At 51.7% G+C, this 20,349-nt stretch overlaps 1 protein-coding gene across 3 annotated transcripts; it reads right to left on the bottom strand.

The window, feature by feature from the left end:
- Nucleotides 1–3,687: 3,687 nt before the first annotated feature.
- Nucleotides 3,688–19,870, bottom strand: TMEM177 (transmembrane protein 177). 3 transcript variants are annotated; one of them, XR_009211880.1, is made up of 3 exons: nt 19,818–19,870; nt 13,275–13,371; nt 3,688–3,770 (listed from the first exon to the last, which is right to left on the bottom strand). XR_009211880.1 is itself a non-coding variant. In XM_032145928.2 (2 exons), the coding sequence occupies exon 2, from the start codon at nt 18,180–18,182 to the stop codon at nt 17,247–17,249; it is 936 nt and encodes a 311-aa protein (XP_032001819.1). In that variant the 5' UTR covers nt 18,183–18,204; nt 19,818–19,861; the 3' UTR covers nt 16,917–17,246. The 3 variants fall into 3 exon arrangements, 2 of the variants coding, with proteins under 2 accessions (XP_032001819.1, XP_032001820.1); XM_032145928.2 differs by lacking the exons at nt 3,688–3,770; nt 13,275–13,371 and adding an exon at nt 16,917–18,204 and having other exon boundaries at nt 19,818–19,861; XM_032145929.2 differs by lacking the exons at nt 3,688–3,770; nt 13,275–13,371 and adding an exon at nt 16,917–18,204 and having other exon boundaries at nt 19,767–19,842.
- Between the last annotated feature and the right edge of the window lie 479 nt (nt 19,871–20,349).

Genomic DNA, 20,349 nt, shown 5'->3' with positions numbered 1-20,349 from the left:
GTGGGCTGGTCTCGAACTCCTGAACTCAGGTGATCCACCCACCTCGGCCTCCCAAAGTGCTGGGATTACAGGCGTGAGCCACCACGCCCGGCCTCACGAATGTTCTTAAAGTGAACACAAAGATGGAAACATCTTGGTTTGCAAGATTTAGTAGGGTTTTCTGGGCCAAATGAATAGCGAACCATTTTCACAGATCACCTCAAGCCACTTAGGAGAAGACCCTCATCTGCTGTTTCACTTCCATCCTAGGTTCCTCTTCACCCTGAAGTTTGGTCATTAGAACCAGTGAGCCAATAACTTGCTTCCTTACCTCCTGTTGTTCAGCCAGAATGTCTTGGCACCTGTGTGCAACCTGCTGGGGCTCAGAAAATTATACCTCAAAGTATGGTGCTTCGGTGTACTGAGCACTTTTAAATGAAAGGAAGTTAGAAGGCCTTAGAAGCGGTCTCAGAACCAAAGACTTCCTAGCCTTCTCTTGTTTCTTCCCCCACCTGTGCAGAGAGGGCATCTCTCTGAAGTTCCCTCCAGAAGGAACACTTTGACCCCCTTCCTAGGAATCTCATCAAATAACCGGAAAGATTAGCCACGGGAGAAGAGAAAAGAATAAAAGTTGCTACCACACCCAGGCAGACTTTTCATCTGTTCTTCTGAAGGCTGCTCCAAGAGATTACCGGGGAGACTTTGCCTGCATAATAAGGCAACCTTTGTTCACTGTGAAGTTCCGCCCCTCACCTTCCTGCAAGTTGGCTTCGCCTCCCCTGGAGCTCAGAGGAACTTCATCCCAGGCTATTGTCTGTTTTTTAGGCTCATTCATTTCCCCTAAAAATAATTTATTATGCCTCAAAATTGCCTATGTTCCCCCACCTCCCTCTCCCCTATGAAGAGGGTGCTATTTAAGCTCCAGCCATCTGGCCCTTCTTTGAGCCTCATATTTTGTATGGCTCCTGTGCATACTTGCACATTCATACATTTGCATGCCTTTAATCTGTCTAGTATTGGTTCATTTCAGTGAACCTTCAGAGGGTGGAGGGGAAACCCTCAGTGAGGTTGCTGTGAAGAGGACGGAGACAGAAAGCAAGGAATCCAGGGTAAGAGAGACAGAGGAAGCTGAGGGAGCCATGACAGCACAGACAGAGGGGAGGGGTGAGGAATCAAGCAGTTTTCTGGGAAGGGGGGCCTGCAGTGCTTTAGGCAGAGGGAACAACATGTGCAAATATCTGGAGGTAAGAAAGGACAGCCTGGACTTCGTTTTTTGTTTTTTTTTTTTTAGATAGAGTCTCTCTGTTGCCCAGGCTGGAGTGCAGTGGCTCCATCTCAGCTCACTGTGACCTCCACCTCCTAGGTTTAAGCAATTCTCCCCCCTCAGCCTCCTGAGCAGGTACACACCACCACGCCCGGGTAATTTTTATATTTTTAGTAGAGATGGGGTTTCACTCTGTTGCCTGGGCTGATCTCAAATTCCTAGGCTCAAGTGACCCACAAGCCTTGGCCTCCCAAAGTGCTGGGATTACAGGCATGAGCCACAGCACCTAACCAAATAGCCTGTACTTCTACAGAGGTGGATCCCTAAGGCAGGCACATGTGGAGACAGGAAGTGGAGGCAGACCCTGACTCCGCAGTCCTGTTTAGGAGTTTGGTTCCGTGTCTTGTTGTGGTTCAATTCAAGGCAAGTTGAGTGTGACCGGCACCTCTGGGAACTGTACCTTTGGATATCCTGAGGAAGCCAAGGTGTGCTGGAACTGTCAGCACCAGCCTGCAGCTGGTCAGCCAGGTCTGTGTCTGGCCATGTGAGAATTTCTCCAGGGCAGGGTGCTTCCCTCAGAGATGGGAGTAGCTGGAGAGACAATCGATTTCAATAGCAGAGTGAAGCTAGAACAAAAGCTTCAGACAAAGGCGGGGAAAACCCCTGTCCATCCTTCACAAGACCCTATACAATCTGGCCCCTTCCCCCACCTCCCTAACATCCTTTCCACTTCTCCTCACCACCTCCCTGCTCCAACTTCAAATGTGCCAGGCCCACTTCTGCCTCAGGGCCTCTGCCCTTGTCTCCCCTCTGCCTGGAATGCTCCTTCCCGGGATTTCCACTTGGTTCACTTCCTCTTTGCTCCATTGTCAGCTTCTCAGTGGAGGCTGTCCTTGGCCACACTGTTGAGAAATGCATCTGCCCCCTATACCCAGCCCTTTCCACCCCTTGTCCCACTGCTGCCCTGCTTATCATCCTGGATGTTCTATAATGACTTATTCCTTGCTTATTGGCTGTGCCTCTCACTAGAATATAAGAGCAGGCATTTTTATCCATTGTGATTTCTCTAGGGCCTAGAACAGAGCCTGGCACATAGCAGATGTTCGATAAATGTGTGCTAATAAATGAAGGATTGGTGGTAGAGATGTGGCAGGTTTGTGTGAAGCAATGCCCCCACACCATGGTCACCATGAGGTCCGTGACAAATGATAATACCAGCAATAGACCTTCTCCCCAGGTCTAGTCCTACTGGGGTTTACAGTACCCTCAATAATGACCTCAACAGCTGCCACCCAGCTACACTCATCCTTGGTTCTAGTTTAATCCCTGAGGATTGAGCTCTGCCCTCATGCTTTTGAACGGCTGGGATTTCTGAACACTGTCCCCATTCAGGCTGCCTATACCTCACTCATGCATTAATTCACGCATGGCTCCTGGGCCAGGCCCTGTAGGATGGTCTGCAGCCACAGAGATGAGGTGGTCACAGCCCCTTGTGCCTCTCCCTGGTCTGGCTCACCCCTGAGGTCTGAGCTTGCCCACAGACTCAGGGCAGCTGCACATCTTTTGTTGGGTAAATCAAACAGTCCTAGGTTTCAGGCCAGGCTGGGCCATGCTCACAGTGGGCCCCTGCAGAGCCAGTCCACTTCTTTTGCTGCTGAGGCTTCCCAAGGCCACACAGCTGGATGGGGGCAATGCCAGGACTCAAAGCAAGATGCACGGTCAAGGCCACTGCCATTTTTGCTACACACCACATAAACTCTGAAAATCCACTCTCAAAAGAGGATCAACTGTGTACAATTTACTACCCCAGGGTGCTGTGAAGTTCAAAAAAATAACATATATGAGAGTATTTATAAACTGATAAATATGTCTTACAAATCTGGACTTTTCCCCAGAGCCTTGCGCTGTGACTTGTACACAGCAGGTGCTCACAAAATGCTTTTGGATTGGATTCTCAGCCCGCAGGCCTCCCTGCATGGCGCTTCCTCCCCGCCTCTCTGCCCTTGCTCCATCTGCCATACCCCCCACCCACTCATCAGTCACTGGGCACTCCAGCGGACCAGGTGCCCAGCGAGGTGCCCAGGATGCAAGAAGGAAGGCCAGGCCCTGCCTGCGAGACATTCACAGCCCAGTTGGGAGAGACAGACAAGGAACCAGACAAAATGCAGTGTGAAAAGTGCATGGCAGAGTGTGCCAGGCTGCCATGGGAACAGAGGGGAGGGCTTGTAACCACAAGAATGAAAACAGCTCCTTACATCTGTGCATTGCTTTCTGCTTTTCAAAGGGCTGGGTGTGAAAGGTGGGGGAGGGATAGAGAATGAAGACATTGCGTTTTCCCAGTCCCATTTGTCCACATTCCGGGGCTGTCACCTTCGTTGAGCTTATGCTCTTTCAATGGAAAAAAAGGAAGGACACAAAGAGACTCTTTCCTACCCAGAAATGAAGCATTTTTAGCAGCTCTGTGTTGCACAATCATTGCCTGATGTTTGTTTCTCAGAAGGGCTTTGCCGTATCCGCTGACACTGAGCTGTAAAGACCCAAGCATTAAAAATTTGCAGTGCTGCCTCCCAGGAGCAGAATTCTCACCTCTGCTTAATGAGCCACTCCACACGTCCTTCTAGCTTAGTGCCCAAATGACATGAATTGTCCAAATAGAGTGAGAGAGCCCTTGTGGTGGTTTGGCTCCTAAGCGTGGCATGGGAGCAGGCTGGGGTAGGTGATGCTGTGGTAACAACCCCCAAATCTGGGCCTTAAAAGTACAGAGGCTTATTTACGGTCCTGCCACAGGCCCATGATGCAGTGGGCTCTGCTCTCCGCCATCCTCACTGGGGGCCCAAGGTCTGGGGTCCCATCAGGGGCATGTAAGACAGAGAAGGGCACCTTGGCTCTCAAATGCTTTCGTGGGGAAGTGACCCTGCGCATATCAAATCCACCGGCCAGAGCAGTCATGCGGCCACACCTACCTTCAAAGGGGCCAGGAGGAGGATGGGGACAGTGCCCGGCCAACAGCACTGTTGCACGCACAGGGTCCAGGGCAGAGTCCGCTCCTGCACTAAACTCCAGCCCTGCTGTCTCTGAGGGGCCCTAAGGCCCTACTAAGAGCTGACCCACTCTCCCCGCACCTCTGCTTCAGATATGCCGAGAATCTGGTGGGGCAGTGAGTTAACATCACCCTTATTTAGGCTGGACTTCCAAATGCTGCCTGAGGGGTGTGTGTGTGTGTGTGGATGTGTGTGTGTGTGAGGTGTGAGGTGAGTGGTGTGTGTGGAGGTATGGTGTGTATGGTATACTGCACAGCTGTAGTATGTTGCACGTGTGGTATGTGTGATGTGTATATGTGTTTGTTGTGTGTGTGCATGGTATGTTGTGTGTGGTGTGTTGTGTGGCATGTTGCGTGTGTGTGGTATGTGTGATGTGTGTGGCATGTGGTGTGTGTATGTGGTATGTGTTGTGCATATGTGGTTATGTGGTATGTGTATGCAGTATGTGTGTGCTGTGTGTGTGGTATGTTGTGTGTGGTGTTTGTGTATGGTATGTGTGATGTGTGTGGTATGTGTGATGTGTATGTGGTATGTGGTGTATGTGGTGTTTGTGTGTCGTGTGTGTGTGGCTTGTGTGATGTGTGTGGCATGTGTGACGTGTATGTGATGTGTGGTGTATGTGGTATGTTTGTGTGTTGGATGTTTGTGGCATGTGATGTGTGTGGTATGTGGTATGTTTGTGTGTGATATGTGTGATGTGTATGGGTGTCTTCTGTGACTCCAGCTGGTGGGCAGTGGTCATGTAGGTGGGTCACGTGGCACCTGCAGGAGCCTTTTGCTTCAGGTGTGGCTGAGGCCTTTTCCTTCAGAAGGGGTTGCATGGGCTTGAGAGGCTCTGCCCTCAGGTATTCAGAGAATGTTAGCCTCAGTGTTGGCTTCCCTAAAAGTAGTGAATCTTGACCTCTAGGGCACACACAGGTCAGCTCAGAGAGAAGCTTGTGCAGACAGCAGCCTCTGGGTCTTGCCTGTGGACAGTCTGAGTGGCTCCCAGGCCAGCCTGAGATTGCATTTAACAAGGGCCAGGTAGTGCAGACGCTCCTTCTCCAAAACCTGACCCAACTTCACTCTGCATCTTCCTCTCCTTGGAGGAAGTTTTAGGAGAGACCGATCTTTAGCAGTAAGGCCTCTGGCCAGCTCTGTCATATGAGGACAGAACAGTGACCGCATGACTGAGATGCCCATTCAGGGCTCCTGAGTGCCCTCTGTGCTACTGCGTCAAATCCACTCCCCAAAAGCACCCTACTACAGGGCGGGGCACCCCAGGGTCTCCAGGGGGCTTTGCTGCTCCACAAAAAGGTGCTGCTGTGGCCTCTACCTCCTCACTGCGGCCACGGCCTTGACCTGTGACCCCCTACCTCCTCACTGTGGCCACGGCCTTGACCTGTGACCCTGTACATCCTCACTGCAGCCACGGCCTTGACCTGCGACCCCCTACCTCCTCACTGCAGCCACGGCCTTGACCTGTGACCCCGTACCTCCTCACTGCGGCCATGGCCTTGACCTGTGACCCCCTACCTCCTCACTGCGGCCACGGCCTTGACCTGTGACCCCCTACCTCCACACTGCGGCCACGGCCTTGACCTGTGACCCCCTACCTCCTCACTGTGGACACAACCTGGACAAGGAAACAGCACCGGCTTTACGTGCGGATGCCACAGGTCCCCATGCCGGCCCCACCGCCTGCAGCTTTGTGTAGTGGACCTTACCTCTCTGAGCCACTGCTTTCCACATGGACCTGGGGACAAATCCCTGCCTTTTTTTTGAGACAATCTCGTTTTGTCACCCAGGCTGGAGTGCAGTGGCGTGATCTCGGCTCACTGCAACCTCTGCCTCCCGGGTTCAAGCGATTCTCCCACCTCAGCCTTCAGAGTAGCTGGGATTACAGGTGCCACCACACCCGGCTAATTTTTGTACTTTTAGTAGAAACGGGGTTTCACCATGTTGGCCAGGCTGGTCTCAAACTCTTGACCTCAAGTGATCCACCTGCCTTGGCCTCCCAAAGTACTGGGATTACAGGCGTGAGCCACCACGCCCAGCCTGCCTGCCTTTCTCTAAAGGATTCATGGCGGCTGAATGAGAAGGTGAGGAAACAGCCTGAGGCACTGTGTGGGAGCTGGGATGTTGTTCCCTGAAAGAAGTTCCAGCGTGGAGCTGGGCAGAACAGGCCAAAGGGAAGCTTCACCTCAGGTGAGGCACCAAAAGCCAACTCTGCCACCTCTGTGGAGGGCCAATCCAGCGCCGACCTCGTCAGGGGTTGGTGGGAGCTGCTGCTCGCCTGGGGACGTGGCCTGGGCTACACCTCACGGCTCCCTCCTCGGGCCACGGGCCTTCACGCTGGGTGGACCTCTCCAGCTGTGTCCAGGCTTTCTTCCTCCTGCCCTTTGCTGGGCTGTCAGTTCAGCCTTCCCCAGGTTAATGCAACCTCTGAATAATTCAGCAAATCTCCCCTTGCTCAACTGAAGATCTTAGGAGGCAGAACAAAATCGATTCATATGGATGCAAGCATTTTCCCAGCAGCTGCCACCAGCTCAGGCACAGATGGCTTCTGACACCCATTTGGCTGACAGGGAGAGCCTTAGGGCCGCATTCAAAATGGCTCCAACAGGAGTTGTTAGGAAGTAGAGGAAGTGAAGGGTTTCCAGGCTTAGGAGAGGGAGGCACTAACGGGCCAGGATGGGAAGCTGTGGCCCAGCTCCCAAGTGGTCTTTGCACCTGTGACATCGGTTGTGCTTCCTCTGCAGGGGTGGAGTCCAGACTGCGAGGCTGGGCCATCTGCAGGGACCAGCACAGGACAATCAGGTGTCAGGACGTGGGCACGTGGCTCCGGACCTGGGGATCGGTGGCTGAGGGCAGCCTCCAGCTGCTGCCACAGCAATGTCACCAGGTGATGGGGACCTTTCAGAGGAGCCTAATCCAGAGGGGACAAGACTGGGGTCTGCAGGCCTTGCCGCAGCAGCCTCTCCCATGTGGCCCCCAGAGAAGTGTGTGCTGAGCTGACCTTGACAGGGAAGGACCTCTGGGGCCTCCCCACACGCCACACTCCCTTCCCTTCTCTCACACGGGCCATGTGTCCAGCAAACACTTCCTGAACAGCGACATGGTCCAGTACTGGGAAGAAGAGGTGGATGTGGCCCACTGCTGCCCCTTACAGAGGTCCCAGCTGGCAGGGGCGTCAGCAACATCAATAAAACCATACTGGGGGGTTGAGAATGTTGTGTGGGGCAGTGCTGCCAACCCTGACTCACCTCACAGCCACCTGAGACATCTCCAAAAGTATCACCCTGGGCCAGCTCTAATTCAGTCACCGCTTGACAACTGCACCTTGGGCAATGACTGGTGAATGGAAACTATGCTCCGTTTCTTTAGGCTTTAACTCTGTGCCAGGCACTGTCCAAGGTGCTTTACAAATATTCACTCAAACCAACCCCAGGGGCTGGGCACTGTCATTATTCCCATTTACATATGAGGGAAGCTGAGGCACGGAGAAGCTCAGGAACGTGCCGTGCCCAGAGCAGTGAGTTGCAGAGCCGGGATCTTAGCCCGGGGGGTCTGGCTCTGAGGCCAGAGGCTGCCTGGAGAGGCACCCACAGATTTGCCTCCCGGCAAGGGCACCTCAGTGGACTCCAGGCTTCCAGGACTCTGATTCCAGATCCTTCCTGCCTCAGCAAATCAACAAAGACATGCATGCTTCAGGCCTGCAGAGCTGCTCACAGCTGTGGAACCAGAAGGGCCTTCCCAATCTGCTGTGCTTAACTCTGAAGTGGACCAGCTCAGGGACTTGGGAAAGTGAGGGTGTCCCTGCTGTGGGGGAAAAGGGCTAGGACTTTGGTCTTTCGCACATAGATAAAATTAGAGAAAATTCAACACTGACGTTGATTTCAGGTCTTGGAAAACTGAGCCAGTGAGCTGAAAGTGTCCACCTGATGGGGCTGGGTAAAAGCAAGCATAATTCTAGCCAGGCTGTGAGCTGTCCATGCTTAACTAGCCAGCCAGCGTCAAGGTGTTAGACTGTGGCAGGTCTCATTTGATGATGACAATGAAGTCTATAAACACGCAGGGTGTGAAGATAGAGCAGTGACACTGCTGTCCATGTGGCATGTGGACGCCGGCTCCCTCCCTCTCTCCACGTGGGCTCTGCTCCTCAGTTTGCTCCTCAGGCCCAGGCCCCAGCTTAGGCCCTGCAGCCTTTGTAATGCTTTCAGGGTTTGGCATGAGCACCCTGTCCTCACAGCCTGCTGGGGAGAGGGTAGGAAAGGTATGGGGTAGGGGTGGGTTGTATGAGTTCATTCTCACGTTGTTATAAAGAACTACCTGAGACTGGGTAATTTATAAAGAAACGAGGCTTAACTGACTCATGGTTCCACAGGCTGTACAGGAAGCATGATGGCTTCTGGGGAGGCCTCAGGAAACTTACAAATATGGTGGAAGGTGAAGGGGAAGCAGGCATGTCCTACACGACTGGAGCAGGAACGAGAGCGAAGGGGAAGGTGCCACATACTTTTGAATAACCAGATTTTGTGAGAACTCATGAGACAGCACCAGGGGGACAGTGCTAAACCATTAGAAGCCACCCCCACGATCCAATCACCTCCCACCAGGCCCCACATCCAAAACTGGGGATTACAATTCAACATGAGATTTGGGTGGGGACACAGATTCAAACCATGTCATGGGTAATAACAAGAGTCTGGGTCCATTGCTATGACTTACCTTTGACTTCTAGTGGGGAGCAAGGCTCTCTGGGGAGCAAGGGCTCTAGGGGGCTGAGACGGGAAGAAATCCAAAGCTAGGGTGGCTCTGAGTCCAGGTGACTCTGGACTTCTTACAAGCCAGTCCTCATCACTCCAATCCTCTGCTGTTATAATAGTAATAATATTCCTTAGAGAATAATAATTCTTTATATTAAATTCTCTCTGTTCACATTACAGTGTGGTTTCAATCTCTTGGTTGGACCCTGACTGATAAAGCCTACATAAACTATCTCATTCCTGGCTTTGTACAGGCTGTTCCTGTGGCCGGTTTCACTTGCCTAAGTGCAGGTGGAGTGGTTAAGGGCACAGACATTAGAGCCAGACTGCCTGGGTTCAGTTCCCAAGCCCAGCACTGGCTGGTGAGCAGCCATTCGACCTCTTTATGCCTTGATTTCCACAACTGTAAGATGGGGATAATAGGATTGTTGTGGAAATTTTATGAGCTCTTATATGTAAAGCACTTGGTACAAAATAAGTGTTAAATAAGTGTTTGGTATTATTGTTGTTGACTTCCTTCCATTCACTCGTAGGGGTTTCAGCAATGGGGTCACCTCTCCTGGGAAGTCCTCCCTGACTACCTCCCATCCCGGCTGAGTTGGCTGCCCTCCTTCTATGCTCCCTCACACATCTTCACAGCACTGAACTCACGTGTTGTCACTGCAGGTGTACTTGTCAGACAGTCTCTTCTGTAGAACTCTGAGCTGGCTGAGGGTACTCACAGCAAGTGTCCCCAGGACCTCACACTGCACCTGACTGAGTGAGTGGTAACCGTGTTAGTGGAGGTCCTCTGAGAATCAGACACAAAGACAGGATTGCATGAGTAAGAGCCATATTGGGGGAACTGCCTGTGAAGGACAAAGAAGGAAGGGATAGGAGAAGGCAGGGAGATCCTTCAGACCACAGTACAGGTCTGACACCCGTGGAGGAGCAGGGAGGACGGGCCTCAGACTTCAGAGCAGTTCTGAGAAAGGCTTGCCCAGGCCACTGGGGAGTTCTCAAGCCACAGTCACCCACTGGAGGAGTCCCACGATCCACCTGCAGCAGTACTGTCCCCATGCTCCATCACTGGTGGAAAGCAGCCTGTGGAGGCAAAGCACGGGTGGACGGAGAGAAACAGCAGCTGGGGCTGTCAGTCAAATCCGCTCCGCAGCAGGTCTGAGCGGCACATTTTCATGGCCGCCACAGTAACCGATAGACAGAAGGCTGGCCATGCCCCAAGAATGCAGGGCCAGAAGCAGGGATGCCAGAATCTGTCACCTTGATGCAGGGAGAGGGTGGAGGTCCAGGGTACCTCTGAGTAGGCCTTCATGCTTCCACACAGTCACTCGCTGCATAATGACATTCAGTTGGCGAGGAACCACGTATATGACAGTGTCCCATGAGATTAATACTACTGTATTTTTACTTTTTATGTTTTGATACACAAATCCTTACCATTGCGTTACAAATGCCCACAGTATTCAGCACAACAACGTGCTTTACAGGTTTGGAGCCTAGTAGCAAAGGCGACACCATCTAGCCTAGGTGTGTAGGAGACAGTGCCATCTGGGTTTGTGTAAGTACACTATGATGTTCACACAAAGATGAAATTGCCTTCCAAGGCACTTCTCAGAACATAGCCCTGTTGTTAAGTGATGCGTTACCGTAAATATATATAGTGCTAAGTCCTTATTATCTGAATTCATAAAATCACTCAAAGTTCCCCTATAACATAACTACTTTAAATTTTGTGAATTTCCTCCTAGGTTTTACCATGTTTACATTACTGCAATCACCATGCAGATTGTACCTCATTTTTAAAAAAAGATTTGATATTTATAACTAATATTTCCCCATGCTTCTACTGTAGTCTTCACAATTATACTTTTTAATGGCTGAACAATGTTCAACAAGTGGATACTTCCAAAGTCACGGCTATTCAACATTTCCATTATTGTTATTTTGTTGTATTTATACCTAATGCTTTTATGTACCTCTTTGGGCATGTAGTGTTCAGTTTCTATGGGGTTACAGCCCTAGGAAATACATAGGTTTGAAATTACTGGGTCAAAAGATAAACTTTAATGATTGTATCAAGTTTTGCCAATTGCTTTCCGAAAACATTATGCCAATGAATAAAGAGCATGAGTTATCTATTTCTGCATACCAAGTTACCATACCAAATGGCTTACTACAACATGGATTTACTGTCTTGTTATTTCCGTGGGTCAGGAATCCAGGCACAGGTTAGCTGCTTCTCTGCTTTAGGGGCTCTCAAGGCTGCAGTGAAGGTGCTGGCTGAGGCTGGGGTGCTATGATTTGGCTTTGTGTCCCCACCCAAATCTCATCTTGAATTGTAATCCCATAATCCCTATGTATCACAGGAGGGACCTGGTAGGCGGTAACTGAATCATGGGGATGGTTTCCCGGTGCTGTTCTCATGATAGTGAGTGAGTTCTCAAGAGATCTGATGATCTTCTATTTCCATTTTCCCTGCTGACACTCATTCTCTCTCCCGTCGCCCTGTGAAAAGGTGCTTTCTGCCATGATTGTAGGTTTCCTGAGGCCTCCCCAGCCATGTGGAACTGTGAGTTAATTAAACCTGTTTTCTTTATAAATTACACAGTTTTGGGTATTTCTTCATAGCAGCATGAGAATGGATTAATACATGGGGTCTCATCTGAAAGCTTGAGTAGGGAAGGAGTCTACTCCAGGCTCACATGGTTCTTGGTAAGATTCAGTGCCTCATGGCCCGAGGGCCCCAGCTGTTAGCTGGCTGTGCGCTGCCTTTAGTTCCTTGCCATGTGGGTCTCTCCAACATGGCAACTTGCTTCAAGATAAAACATGTGAAGCCAAGAAGACAAGCGTCTCTTAGCAAGACAGAAGTCATAATCTTTCGTAATCTAATCACTGAGGTGATATCCCCTCAATGTTGCTGTATTCTATTGTTTAGAACCAAGAGGAGCAAGGGGAGTGGATTATGAACCAGGGCCAAAAATATTAGGACCAGGGATCACTAGGGTCATCTTAGAAGCTGCCTAACACAAATGTCACCAAGGGCATATGCTTGTATCAATTTTACCACAACCTTACTCACACTGAATGCTTTAGTATTTTAAAATTACTAGTATGGGCCAGGTGAAGTGACTCACGCCTGTAATCCCAGCACTTTGGGAGGCTGAGGTGGGTGGATCTCTTGAGAGCAGAAGTTCAAGACCAGCCTAGGCAACAGAGTAAAACCCCATCTCTACAAAAAATAAAAAAAAAATTAGCTGGGCATGGTGGTGCATACCTGTATTCCCAGTACTAGGGGGGCTGAGGTGGGAGGGTTGATTGAGTCCAGGAGGCCAAGGCTGAGTGAGACTCTTCTCAAAAGAAAAAGAAGAAAGAAAAAAAGAAAGAAAGAGAGAGAGAAAGAGAGAAAGAAAAAGAAAGACATTCCCCACAGAGTAGGTGTGAAGGACCACCTTCCATGCTTATGCCCTCTTCTCCAGCCTGGTGTTTCCCCCTAAGGCCACATGGGTCCTCTGCTTTCAGTTGATGCCAAGTAATTTCCAAAAGATGTCAACTGATAGCCACTTGAAAAATTGCCCTAACTGAACTGGGGCTTTGAAAAGCTTTAAAATAAAGCGGTATTAGGCAGCAGTGAGTTCTCTGGAAATTGCTGGTACTTGGGCGGGAACTCCAAGACCTGAACACCTATGCCATTTAGAAGCACTAACATTTAGAAAATCAATCTTTTTTTAAAGCCTACTATATACCCTCACCAGGCTCCATATTTTGCAAACTTTCTTTCACTTTCATCATCAAAACAATTCTGAAAGATATATAGGAATGCGCCCATTTTACAGATAGGAAACTCAGGACCAGAAGTCACTTGTTCCAGATCTCCCTGTTAAAGTGGTAGGCCAGGATTTGAACCCATGGCTGGCTGCCGACTCCGCTCTCTCCCTACCTCCTGAGATCCCCTTTCCTCAGCTGGTGCCTCCTAGAGCTCCATGACACACTGCCCTTCCGTCCTGTTCCCCCTGCTGCACTAAACATGGTAGGCTGGTTGTCCCTTTCTCTTCAGTTACCTGGAGGGGTCTCCTTGGAAGTTCTGCTCAGTGACTATTTTTTCCTAATAAAAATAGTAAGCCTGAAAAAGTTAGTTCTAACCCAGCATGAGGAAAAGGGCTATGGAGTCCACAGTATAAGTTTGCAGCATGAAACTTTCAGGCTAAATAGGACAGTATAAATTTAGTGTTTTAAGAATGATACCTGGAACCAGAGTGCCAGCTTCAAATCCTTGTTCTGCCACTTACAAAGTTTTATGATTTAGGGCAAATTTCTTCACCTTTCTGTGATGTTCCCTTTCCTGTAAAATTGAAATAATAATATTACCAACCACATGCCCCAATTGGGAATAAATGAGAAAATGTCTCTAAGAACCCAGCACAGTGTCTGGAGGATAATAAGGGCCCCATTATGTTACTATAGGGACATGGTGGGGAGGAGACAGGCAGGAGGCCTCGCCAGGTGAGGACCCATACATTGATCTGGAACTTGGCCTGTGATCTACACACACATGGGGATCAGGTTTGTGTGTGTGTGTGGTGTGTGTGTGTATGTGTGTGTGCGCCCAGCTCCAGGCAAGGCTGAGTGGAACCCTGCATTGTGGACACTGGTGGGGACTGAGGCAGCAGGGCTAGGAGGGTCAGTGAAGGGCACAGCCAGCATCAGCGCCATGACTCTGAGACTCCCCTCCCTGTGTTCTGGCTGTGTCCAGGTGTGTGTGTGTGTGTGTGTGTGTGTGTGTGTGTGCGCGCGCGCGCGCGCGCCTGCAAAGGGGGGGCGGGCTGAGGAGGGGGAGTCTCTGTGTGTTGTAGTTTTCTGTAAGTCGGCCAAGTCCTGGGTCTGTTTATGATTGCTCTGGGATGTCGGGCGTCTTTGCAAGTGCATACCCAGAGAACCATGAACCTGGGATGGGGAGGAGCGAGGCCTAAGCCAGGAGAACAGCATTCACAAGGGATCTAGGACAGAGTGCTAATGATTCTGGCACACAGCAGGCATGGGAGAAGGAAAAGTGCAGGGTGACAGTTACAAGGCAGCTGCCTACCACCCAACTTAGCGACAAAGCCCTAGAGCATGTTTCTTAACCTTTCTGAGATCAGCCTCTGGCCTGTGTGTAGGGATGTAATATTATAAAAAAATCTCCTAAAGCCAGGGTCCCTGGTGCCCTAGGTAGTAATATGTGCCCTACAGGAAGGGACCCAGAAGTGTCCTGGTTTCCCCACTGATGTCAGCAATCATGGATGACTAGGGCCAGGCTCTGTCCTTGGCAAGTCCCAAGGTGGGAAGACAGGACAGGGTCCGATAGGATTCAGAATGGCCGCATACAGGGAATGCAGCCAGCCTTGCTGTAATTGCTCAGAGGCTTTTAGGAAGCTGGGGCTGTGTCTGTTATAGCTTAGAGCCCTGTTCATTTATGAAAAAAATACTGTTTCTAGTCACTGAAACTGCAAAAAATAAATATTATGGAGAGCCTCAATTTAGAGCTGTAAACAAGATACACAATCCTGCCATTGCAGATTTTACATTTCAGAGGAGGAGATGCTAAGCCGTTAGCTCCACGGTAACTTAATTAGTCAGCAGCAGGACGAGGAAGAGGTATTGGGTGTATGACAGTGCACAAACGGGCATCTGACGTGAGACAGGGAGGCTTCTCTGGGAGAAGCAACGCGTGAGTGAACAGGTTCCCCTGGGCATTCCAGCAGGAGGAACAATAAATAACTGAGCACCGGGCAGGCTGTGAGACCGCAGCCCAGATCAAGGACACAGCGAACACAAAAGCTGTGTGGGGAGGAGGGGAGAGTAGTTCAGGAACCAAACTGCAGTGAGGCTAGGATCCAGAGCAAGGGGAAGTGGGACACGGGATGGGCAGGAGATGCGGTTTTCACTAGAAAGCATGGGGATGTCCCTAAAGGGCTTTAGGCAGGAGAGTCACCCAGTCAAACCTGCACTTCCAGGAGCTGGGAGAACTGGGAGACGAGTCAGGAGGCCCAGTGGAAATGAAGAAAAGGGGATGGAGCCGAGAGCTACTGGGAGGGAAAGCACCAAGGCTGGGTGCTGGGTGAGTCATGCAGTGGGAGGGTGGGGGGGAAGAAGGGACACAGAGCTCAGCCACACTGCCAGGGGGCTCTCAGTGGGAGGGCCTGAGGTGGCCTGAGCCAGGCTGTGGAGGATTGGAGGATGTGCAGAGTGCAGCAAGGCGGAGCAATGCACGTGTGCGCACACACACACACGCGGCTGGAGGATGTGTGCACCAAGGTTGGAGGGTGGCATGTAAGGCTTGAGTGAGGACTGGGAACCGCCCGTGAGTGGAGACAAGGTCTGTGACTTGGAGCAGAGGGAGCTGAGTAAGCAGCCATTTCTCCCCATCGTGGGGCTGCCTTCACTGACAGTTCGGGCAGATCAGCAGGAATGCCTGAAACCATCATGGCTCCTGCAGTACTGAGAGCAGATGGGCTGGGAGCAGTGAGAAGGTGGAGCCCATCAAATCCAGGCCCCAGACCGTACTGCTCAGGAATGAGGTGGCCTCACATGGCCTTGTGGTCCTTTAAGTACAGCAGCAGCAGGTGGGTGACACCCCAAGGGGCCCCGTGAAGTCCCTGAGAGAAGACTAGTTCACCCAGCCACTGCCTCATCCATCCACCTATGTACTCCAAGCCCGTGCCCAATGCCACCCTAGGTACCAGGGCCTGGGGAATGAGCAAGGATGTGCTGCCCTCAGGAACTCAGCCTGTTCAGGTCCAGTGTGAGGACCCATGAGCTGGCACAGCACACTGAGCTCCAGCCCACAGTGAGGGGCCCAGCAGGGAGGTGTGCCATTCCCACTGCATTCTGCAGCCCCCGGGCTCACTCTCCTCTCCAGGTCTCCTGCCAGGAACTGCCACCACTGTGTTCAAATACTTTCCCACAGAAAACCTAATCTCCAACTAAAACATGTCATGAAGCCAAATTGGTTCTGGCTCCCTGATCACAACTCTCCTCACGCCTTGCCCTGCTGTGGTCCCCTGTCCAAGGATCTAACCCGGGGGCCGGTTCCATCCACCACTGGAGGGCTCAAGGGAAATAAGCAGGGCAGGGCTGCAGTCTCCCCTGGGTCCCGAGTGGGACCAGGCCTGACCCACTGCCCACCTCCACCCCTCTGCTCTCCTCGCTGACCCCTACGAGCCAAGCTCACCCCCATCTTGCTGCCTCTCCTCTCTAAGCCCTGGCCACGCTGTGCCTGGGGAGGCTGACAGCTCTGGATGGCGCCAGTGGGCTCCCTCCCTGCAGGGCCTCTGTTTTACAATGGTTTGTTCCTTCCTCTACATTTGAGTGAAGCTCTTGCCAAGTCTCCCATGCCACAGGTCTCAGAGTTCTGGAACACCTCCCCTCCCCTCAGGTCCAGGGACTCTCCCAGCACTTGCTGGTCTCCCTCTCCCTGAATGTGCCATCTGCATCCATGGGACCTTGACTGACACAACTCTTAAGGCCCCCTCGCCTTAAAACAGCCTCTCAGGCCCACACTAACTTCTCATCTTGGGCTCTCTAGTCTTTTAACCTCTACCAGAGTGGAGGAAATCTGGGATTTGACCACCACTTAAATTGAGGGGTGGTTCTTCGCTGTAGGAAAGTGTTCACATAACTGCAAGTACCCTGGTGGTGAGGTGTGGCCTGACTCCCACAGCCTGATGGCACTTAAGACCAAGAAGGAGGCTGGGCGAGGTGGCTCACGCCTGTACTTCCAGCACTTTGAGAGCCTGAGGAGGGTGGATCACTTGAGCCCAGGAGTTTGAGGCTGCAGTGAGCTATGGTCACCACTGCACTCCATCCCGGGCAACAGAGTGAAATGCTCTCAAAAGAAAAAAGACCAAGAAGGAGGGATGTCTGTTTATTTACAGTGCACCCTTTGTGCCGGGCCCTTATGGTCATGACCTTACCCAACTCTACAGTCTTGCAAGGTAGTTTACATCATCTCCACTTTACAGTTCAAGAAACAAAGGCTCAGATTCATAGTCCCTGAATAGTCCCTCATAGTCCCTGAGTTCATAAGTAGTGGTTATAGTACAATCTAAGCTATTTAACTCCAAAGCCTGTGATTTTTCTGGCCTTGAGCTATAGGTCCATAAGGCTCCAACAGGGCCCTCCAGACTCAATGGCAGGGTGGTGTCTACACAAGCTGGAAGTGTCCTTGTGATGAGCCCATCAGGAGCGGCCCGGATTGAGCATCGCCCTCCACATCTTCAGCACAGCGTCCCGGCGGGTGGTGTAGGGTAAGTGTTTGATGCGGAACAAGTGTCTGGGGACGATGTTCCCGCTGGGTGTATACAGCTTCTCCCCCTCTTTGCCCAAGAGACTGCGCAGGGCCAGGTTGCCCGACAGAAGCTTCTCATAGAACTCCACTCCACCACAGGCATAGGCCGCAGAGAGGGAGGCCGTGCGGCGGTCCAGCCAGGACTCCAGGGCATGAGTGAGAGAATCCTGGGAGAAGGCGTAGGCCACAAAGCCCGCCACTGCTGCCACCAAGCTGAAGGCAGCCCGTAAATTCATGGGGCCTGCATGGAGCCCCAGGGTGTACTTGGCACCCACGCCCAGTGCCCAGGTCCCTGCCAGGCAAGCTGGGGCCAGCAGGACCTGCAGGGCAGTGGTACTGCTTTCCAGGTACACCACTTCCCTGGCCAAGGCGAACTTCTGGGCTTCACGGGACAGGGTCAGGGAAGCTCTCAGCCGGGCACCTGCTGGGCTCCGCCAGTCCACTGTATGCCCATGTATGACCACAGGATGGTCAGTGTTGATCACTAGGTCCCCCAAGAAACTGGCAGGGATGCCCACCACAGCCCCAGCAGGGAGTCTTGGGAAGCCTGCACTCACAGGCTGGAAGGTGAAGGTGGTGAAGGGCTTGTAGCAATGGCCTGAAGGAACACCTATGTCCTGTAGCACCTCTTGGAAGAGGCTCTGCAGCTGTGGAGGGAGCGGAGCTGGCTGGCCCTGAGGCCAGTACTGGTAGAGCCATTGGACCACGGGATCCGGGAAGAGGTGGTACGAGATTGGAGCTCCAAACAGGCATGCACAGGAACCCACCAAGAGGCCTGTCCTGTGTCTCTGCACAAATGCTGCGGTCCGCCACAGGGGACCTGCCATGAGTATAGTCACCGCGGACAATCTGGGCCAAGAAAAAGAGAAGTCAGCCAGTTTCCCTGGGTCAGCCTGCAGACTGAACATCCTCCAGGGGCCACACCACGTTTTTAAACCAAAGTAACACAGCATAGTGGTGAAGAGCGTGGGCTCTAGAGCCGGAGTGCCTGTGTTCAAATCCCAGCTCCGTCTCTGTGCATCAATTTCCCCATCTGCCAAACAGGTGTGTCGTAATGGCCCACCTCTAGGGTGGCTGTGATGAGCACATGAATAAACATATATAAAACATTTAGTGTCTGGTACAGCAGCAGATATTCCTTATGATAATGGCTGTAATGACTTTTATTCCCATCGCTAGGCACAAGCACTCCAACTGCCTCATTCCACTCATCCCATGGTAAAGCCCTATGATTACCAATTTATAAGAAAAACGTGTTCAATTTATTGAGTGCTTACTATATGCTAGACTCAGTTCTGAGCGCTCTAACAATTGAACGCTCACAACCCCATGACCTAATTACTACAGCTACCCCTATTTCAAAGCTGTGAAAACTTAACTGGCCAAAATCCTAAGCTAGTAAAGTGACAGTGTTATGGGCTGAACTGTGTCTCCTCCTCCCCAGTTCATATATTCAAGTCCTAACCCCCAGTACCTCAGACTGTGGCTGTATTTGGAGACAGGGTCTTTAAGGAGATAATTAAGATAAAATGAGGCCATCAGTATGGATCCTAATCCAATTTGACTGGTGTACTTATAAGAAGAGATTAGTATGCAAACAGGCACAGCGGGAAGATCATGTGAGGATCCAGGGAAAAGGCTACCACCTACAAGCCAAGAAGGGAGGTCTCAGAAGACACCAACCCTGTTAACACCTTGGTCTTGAACTTCCAGCCTCCACAACTCCCAGAGGACAAATTTCTGCGGGTTGGGCCACCCAATCTCTGGCACTTCGGCATGGCAGCTCTAGCAGACTAACACAGGCATAGTATTTGAGCACAGGCTGTCAGGTGTCCACAGCAAACTTTTTGTTTTAGAAAACTTGTTATGCTAAATTACAAACATATACCAAAGTAGACAAAACAGTACATCCGTCAACTTCAATCCCATCAACTCATGGCCAATCTTGTTTCATTTCTCTTTCCACTCACACCTCCGTCCAACTGGTTTATTTTGAAACATCCCCGGGCATCCTATCACTTCATCCGTGAATATGTCAGTAAAAATTCACAATTATTTAACTTTGAAACTTACTGTATTCCTGTCGGTGAAAAGTGCTTAATGAGCAACGAATGAGTTGCCGCAAACAAAAACGCAGGGTACCGCTTGGCCTATCTTAATCAAGAACTCCTATAAGAATCATTATCATTCGGGCTTTTTTTTCCCAATGCGGAAAGTGAGGCTAAGAAAGGAAAGGTCCGGACCAAAGTCCAGCGTCCCTAGGACCATCGCGCTGCGGGGTCGGCCTAGGAGACAGTATCATGCAGCCGCCGGTGGCTGGGCGAGGAGGGGCTGCAGGAGCCCCGCAGAGGGGTCCTCGCTACGTTTCCACTCTGGGCCCCCTAGGCTACTCTGTAGTCTGAACGCGTTACCAGGTCGCATCAGGCCGGAAAAGGGTCCCTCCCGCTTGTCCGTGCGCTCACCTCTGCCTCCGCTCGGAACGCCTACATGTGCGCGCGGAAGGGCAGCCGCAAAGCATGCCGGCCGGGGATCTGGGGGCGGGGACTTCGGGAGGCGGAGCTCGCCGGCCCCGGATCTTGGGACGGGGACTTCAGGGGGCGGAGCTCGCCGGCCGGAGATCATGGGGCGAGGATTTCAGGGAGGGGAGCTCGCTCGACGGGTCTGGGGGCGGGGACCAAGAGAGGGATGGGGGCGGCACTCTTGGGGATGGGGCTGGGGGGCTCAAGGGGATGTCCGTGGGCTGCTCCGGCCGCCGCAGAGGCTCCTCCCCTAACTGTGCACCTTCGGGTGGGTCCGCTAGCTCTTCCTCCTCTGCGTTGAAATGCGTCTTTGATTAATACAAAAATTAGCTGGGCGTGGTGGCGCACGTCTGTAGTCCCAGCTGCTGGGGAGGCTGAGGCAGGAGAATCGCTTGAACCTGGGAGGCAGAGGTTGCAGTGAGCCGAGAATACGCCACTGCACTCCAACCTGGGCGACAGTGCGAGACTCCGTCAC

This window comes from Hylobates moloch, unplaced genomic scaffold, assembly GCF_009828535.3.
Source record: "Hylobates moloch isolate HMO894 unplaced genomic scaffold, HMol_V3 SCAFFOLD_24, whole genome shotgun sequence".
Classification (NCBI taxonomy): domain Eukaryota; kingdom Metazoa; phylum Chordata; class Mammalia; order Primates; family Hylobatidae; genus Hylobates; species Hylobates moloch.
Note: the sequence above shows the minus strand (reverse complement) of the source record. Positions and strands in the feature narration are given on the sequence as shown.